Below are 6,753 nucleotides of genomic sequence, written 5' to 3'. Positions count from 1 at the left end.
CCGGCGCCCCCTTGGCGGTGGGCAGGGCCCCCTCCACAGGGATAAGGCGATCGACGAATTCCGCCCCGCGGCCTTGGACGAGCCCAATCCCCCAGCGCGGGGCGGTCGCGGGCGCTCTGGGCGGTGGTGCGCCGGATCCGTCATCGGCTGGGATGGTGGGGTGCTGCCCTGCTTCTCCACAGGGTAGGTATCAACCCTTATGCTATGCTGGGACGCCTACCATGGTCAGCGCAGTCGTTTCGTTAGGTTTTTAAAACGGGTGTGGACCATCACCAAAGTGCTGACTTCAGTACCTTTGTTAATCAAAGTCTCGAATGATGTCGACCTCGTCATTGATCTCGTCAGCTTTGTCCCGCAACCAAGGCAGTTCGCTAATTTGCGCGTTCTGTAGAGTTGCAAGCTTTTCTGGCATAGTCTGAAAGGTTGGTATCGATCTCGGAGAGCACCGCGGCAACAACATGGACACAGACACCAAAGCCAAAGCGACCGCATGCGTCACGTCCACATTTGCTTGAAAAATTCCGTATAGGATAACTGCAGAGCCGACGAAAAAAAAGGTCTTATGAGATGATTAGTACTCAGCACATGTTGATTCACTTTAAATTGCAATCGATAGAGCTGCCCTGGCTTGTCGTAACAGGCGCCTTTGTTTGCTGTCGCAACGCTTGCGTCATTGAGTCTATGCACACCCGTCCACTGGGAAAGAGGGAAATTGACTTGTGAAGCTTTTTGTGTGTGAGAATCCATACGCTTGACCAAAAGGCTCTGAATTGCAAAGGAACACTTAGCAACGTAAAGTTGCCACACTTTGCTGAAAAAGACAGTAAACTAGGTGACCGCACAGAAAGCGAAAAGCAACAGCGGTAGTGGATATATGCATGCAAGCCAACTACTCAAGAGAAAATTTCAGGTGTGCTGGAAGCTAGCGAAATTGCCCTACAACAGATCTTGCTGATTATCTAGTGGACCTGGTGTAAAGCCCCACCTTGATTCACTCTAGCCTAGAAAGATATGTGCATGATAGTTGTTACGGAGTGACAACTCGACAACATAAGTCGAGAGCTGAACTGTCGATGTGATAATCGACGAAGAGAGTGTTGAGACCACTCCTGTCTAACGGTAGCCCAATACACAACCCAGGCGAAGAACTATCCAGAAATGGACTTACTCGGGTCGATATAATCGCCCCTAAGTTTCTGATGGGAATGATGGAAGGGCTTGAGCTCCAAGTCCATATGAAGGAGAATGCCGGCAGCAGAGTATATGTGCTGCGCATCTGCAAGTGGCAGGACCCATTTCGGTGAGCTAGATACTCCAAAATCATGCAAAATGACGCGGTTAGATACTTGTAGGTGGCTCTCTATAATCGCCTATTACCGTGAAGAAGGAAATTTTTAGAATAGATGCGCCTTGTTTACTCTTGCTGATCTCTTTTTCTTGCATCGTCCACTTGCTATATTGAGGCATGAGTTCCTCTGCCATAGCTCGATGGTGAATTTTTGTCATCAACCGTTTCACCTTCGCTGTGCTGCTCTGCATTCGCATGTTGAGTGTTTTGCAATCCTCGGCTTGTCGTAGTAGTCAAAGACCTAGCTAGGGGAGCTGTGTGGAGTCTCAATGAAAAGGAATTCCGTCAAGAGCACCGGTACGAACCCTGTCATCCAGCCCTGATCCCTGTTGAAAGAGCAGTTCCCAGTTGTGCTCTATTGATTTTAAACAGTATCGTTAGTAATCTATTTTTTCGGTTAGACGACCTGGAACTTCGAACGAAGTCGTCTCTTTCCCAACACTACTGTGCGGAGAGCGAGAAGAAAGAGTAACTTGATGATATGGTCAGAACGTAGCTCTCCACAGGTGAGACCCCTCGAAGTCTTTTCCGCTGGACTCTTGAAGCGCTTCTGCTTGAGAGCAGTGATACCTGGTGGAAAGAAGTGTTGCGGAGAGTACTACGACTAGCAGTTCTTGTAGCCGCGGCACCCTCCAAACCAAGCTGCACACCCGTCCCGAGTGCTCCAGTCTTCCTATTTTCAAAAAATTAACTTCTCCCTTGCGGCTGTTTCCGAGTCTACTAATGGGGGACCTTGATATGCTACCAAGCATGTGTTACGTAAGGAACCCCTCAGGCAATCCTGATTCCCTTCTCCCAGTTTGGAAACTGGGTACATCATGATTCGCCCCTCTGCTTATAACATTCCGTTCTTCCAATGAAAACCCATGTACGCGCATCGACTATATTTGCTAGCTGAGTGTGATACTGTGTGGTCCCACACGCTACAGAACCAAAGACACTCTCGCGCAGGCACGAGAAGTTGAGCTCGAGCTGTCTGTGAACTAGATTTGATACAAGTAGGATTCTCCAGAAAAGTAACCGCAACTGCATAACACGGGTAAAGCAAACATAAAAAGATGGTAAGAGAGGCGGCAATTTCACACAAAAAAGCGTACTACAGTATTTTAACCGCTTGGGTAGCCTAGGATAAAATCCAATCCATGCATTCTATATAGTTTTTCTCATGCTTCAACTCCCCAATAAACATTCACACCCATTTCACTGCGTCTGCTCCAATTCTCCAATATTACTTTCAGTGACAGTATCAGTACTAGCTAAAGACAAAATACCTCACCCCATTACCAGCACCCCCTCGGCCATAATATCGATCATCAAACGCTCGGTGCATCACAACGCGGAAAAGACAGAAATCAGCACACAAAGCTCAACCAAAGCCAAAGGGACAAAACCGCCTTCCTGCCGGCCACTCTCGAATTCCGAAAATCCCGCCTTGGCGGCTGCCACGGCGCGGCGCCGAGCCACACCATGCGGCTACAGATCCAAGCACCCGTGACGCACCGCCACTGGCGCCGGCGGCACGATCCCGAATGGTGCGGCGCCGGGGCGGCCCGCAGCAGCGGAACCACCCGCGCCACCCACATGACGGGCGGGGTTTGGGGCGGGTGCGTGGCCGATGACTGACCCGGCGCGCCCCCGCCCAGAGCGCCTGCGACCGCCCCGCGCTGGGGGATTGGGCTCGTCCAAGGCCGCGGGGCGGGATTCGACAAGCGCTTTAGGCCATTATGGACACGTTTTGAAAGATGTGCAAAAAAGAAAAACAGACAGAGTGCGGAGAATTCAAAATGTGTAGGAGATGCTTCAACTCTTCGGTGAGGCCGTCATATCGGAGAACACCGTCTTGGTTATGAAGCTGCTGCATTTCGAGGTGTACCTCTACTGGAATTTAGGGGTAGGCAGTGGTGATGAATCGTGAATTACTTGTGGAGATGTCTTCTTCTGTGCGGCCGTATCACAGATGCGGGAATCTCAATGCTTCTCTGTCACACATGGTGGATCTCTTTTCTAGATGGTGTTTGAGTCGCGCGATGGAGGAAGCAAATTGTGGCCTCGCCTACGAAATCCAGACGTGTGGCTCCGAGTGCACGCTGCAGGTGACTTCATGGCCGATAAAGATGACTTCGACGACACGTTTTTCCTGTCACAGACCTCAGACACCCCCCATAAGCGTTGAATGGCCAGACCAGTTCAGTGACGTTTCCGGTTACTCAGTTGACAACTCTGGTATTGGCAACCGACTAGTGCGAGACATCAGGTAGATATTATGGAACCTGGAAACAGCTAGACGCGGTAGATTTGGCGACTGGCCACGAGCTACATGCTACATCGTTTCTAATGGACTAAAGGCGAATTTCTTGTTTCCGCACGAATCTGCCAAGTATTTTCAACGATGCATCTTCCTATTCCAGAGCTCTCGGCGACGGTGGTGAGACTGAGCAGCTCATCGTTACAAAATTCCAAGAAGTGTTCGACAAACGGTACAGTGCGCAGCTCTTTGTGAGCCTTGGGAAAGGCGATACTGATGTTTGTATGAGTGGAAAGCACGTCCTCATGCTGCTTGTTCTACAGAAGGCGAGGGAGATGGATGAATGAGTTAATAGCACACCGAGAGATGGGGGTCGGTTCTCTATTGAGCATACTATCACTCTCTTTGACGATGACAAATCCCCTCAGCTCGTCCCGTGCTGCGAAGCACGAGTGTTGCCATCTGTGGCGCATACAGAGGTGCTAGAGCACGATCAATGGATGTGCAATCTTTTCAATCGGAAGTAAATTCGACCATCCTGCGACGGGCCACTGGGGTCTAAGTTGACTCTCAAGCAGATCATCGTTTTCAAGTATCAGAGGTCTGCCATGAACTGACTGCGCGCATCTGTATGTTTCAGAGCTTCTTTTTCACAGCGCTGCGTATCATTTTTTATTCTTTCGCTTATCGAGTTTCTCGCATGTGGCACGATTTCTTCCAGAGAGAACCTTCAACAAGAGCAAATTTGCTTTTTCAACTCAAGGGAAGCATGTTAGAGTCTCGTCAATTCTGCGATTGTGGAGACCACGGTCTCGTCCATTAGAGACAATGAATGCTGTCGTGCCCGGCTTTCGCGCGTCACATAGCGTCCCTAGACGTCGGGTGACGACATGGCCGTTTGACTTTTACTAACTACTACTCTCTCTTCTATGTGCGTAGCATACCGGGCTTCACCCATGCCACCATCACGTTTTGCACGCCACGAGTCCAGTGGCACCGTCATTGTGCGGCGCTTCCAGTTTCCTCACCATGAAACCGAAGCGCATATTAGAAAAGGTCATCTGAGAGAGCCGTTGGAAGCTGTAGCTAGTCGAGTGGGCTTGCGAGCACGATGTTCCACGGGCCCATCGTTCGCTGACTTGTGTCTTGTCGACAACCAAGAACTTTTGCTCATGGGAAAGCTAGTAGACAGAGGAGTGTACTATATCACAGGGGGCACTTGTACTGATGTAGAGGGCGATGGATCGCCGAGAAGCACGAAATCCACTATTTTGAACAGCGCGACGTGTGGGGTGGCACCGCAACCTCCCGACATTACAGTGGGCTGGTGTTTCGATGCTCGCATGCTGCTGCATCGCTCTGAGATTAACCGTTCTCCTGAAACACCACACCGTCTGCAACGCGCGATCGAGACTCTTCAGGCCTGTGAGCGTGCGTGCGACATTCTGCCTGTCGAGCTATTGGCTCCCTTTAGGGTGCACATAGATGGCAGCTTGGAACCAGACTTGGGCCGAGTAGCACCATCCATAAGCGCAGCGAACCGGGCGCAGTGGATACCTGCACGACTTGCCACGTATGACGAGGTTTGCTCATTCCAAGATCCGCGTGTTTATCACGATTTTTTGAAGAGTGGGGCGTCTCTGGTGAGCTTGAAAAGTGATGTTTACTGCAGCGACGAGGCGAGCAGCGTAGCTGCTCGCCTTTCGGCAGCTGCCGTGATAGACGCTAGCGTCGCCGCGCTTCGCGGTGTGGCGGCTATCCGGTCTGGCGGCACCTCCAGCGCTACAGGGTGTGTGCTCCCCCTCGTGTCATTCTGTCTTGTGCGGCCGCCAGGGCATCACTGTGCGGCGTCACAGCCGAGCGGGTTCTGCTTGGTCAACAACGTCGCTATTGCGGCTCAGCAGCTACGCACTCGGCACGCATCCGTGTTGCCCTCTGGCCCTCCGCGCATTGCAATTCTCGATCTGGACGTTCACTTTGGCGAGGGCACCGCTTCCTTCGTTGAGGGTGCGTGTGACCCCACCTCGCTACTGTATCTGTCGCTCCACCGCTACGACAAAAAGAGCTTCTATCCATTTGACAGCCGCGGTGACACCTCCTACGTGGGAGGGAGCCGACACACCGCTTCCAAGGGCTCCATATGCAATGTAGCCGTGCACACGAACGCGCAACACCCAACACAATGTGAACAGGTCATCTCGGACCACCTAATGAACTCTGTTTTGGAAGAGATTTTCTTGCGGCGGCTGGCTCAGTTTCGACCCGACCTGATCATGGTGTCACTGGGCTTCGATGCTGCCTATGGTGATCCATTGGGCAAGATGGCCGTCGAGGGTGGGTTTGCCTCCGTCCTGTCGCGGCTGAAGGAGTGGTGCCTGCATGAGGGACGGTCAGTGGGGTTGGTCGTTGCACTGGAGGGCGGCTACAACCCGGAGGCTGTTGCGCAAGGAGTGCTCTCTGTCGCTCTCGCCTTGAGCCTCCCTCGCACCGACCCTCTACTACAGCAACTTCTTGTGGAAAGACCACCAAAGGTCTGGGCAGACTTGCGGCAACGTCAGGAGCGGCGTCATCGCGAATGGCAGAATCTTCGAAGGGAGCGGGCAGAGGAAGGCATTGGAGGATTACTCATCGGTCAGAGCTCTGAGATGAAGCCGCCTGCATCTGAGGAGCCAGAGAAGCCGCAAGAAGACGCGTTGCTTTTGGATCGCCACAGGCGCTGGTGCGCCGCACTGGTAGCCAAGGTTCAGCAAATTCACCGGGATGCCATGGCACCGTAGCGTTAGGTTATCATCCCCACGTGCATTGTGTGGCAGAAAGCTTTACCTTGAAACAGAGGCATCTGTTGTTCACAAACATGAAGGCGCGGCACTGTGCTCTTTCTAGTTCTACACCGAGAGCGGACGGTGGTATGGCGCCTTGCCGTATGTGTGTGTGTGTGTGTGTGTAAGCGTGGGTTCTCGCGAATTGGTAAGGCACCAATTTCCTTCTGCTGCAGCTCTCCGGCTCCCCCGCCATGCTCTCAGAGATGTTTCATATATATTTTTTTTTCCGTGAAAGTCGACTAGATGTCTTACCACGAGCCCTTTGGCGTATTCCGCTTCTCTTGCTTGCCATTTATTGTGCACCTGGCCCATCTCCCGGCTCACCCAGTGCGCGTATT

At 52.2% G+C, this 6,753-nt stretch overlaps 1 protein-coding gene across 1 annotated transcript; it reads left to right on the top strand.

Moving 5' to 3' along the window:
• Positions 1-4,522: 4,522 nt before the first annotated feature.
• On the top strand, positions 4,523-6,370 carry LBRM_08_0840 (putative histone deacetylase; the record flags this gene model as incomplete). The annotated part of the gene is made up of 1 exon (XM_003722905.1): positions 4,523-6,370. One exon carries the CDS (start codon positions 4,523-4,525, stop codon positions 6,368-6,370), a length of 1,848 nt encoding a protein of 615 aa, XP_003722953.1.
• Between the last annotated feature and the right edge of the window lie 383 nt (positions 6,371-6,753).

This window comes from Leishmania braziliensis, chromosome 8, assembly GCF_000002845.2.
Source record: "Leishmania braziliensis MHOM/BR/75/M2904 complete genome, chromosome 8".
Lineage (NCBI taxonomy): Eukaryota > Euglenozoa > Kinetoplastea > Trypanosomatida > Trypanosomatidae > Leishmania > Leishmania braziliensis.
Note: the sequence above shows the minus strand (reverse complement) of the source record. Positions and strands in the feature narration are given on the sequence as shown.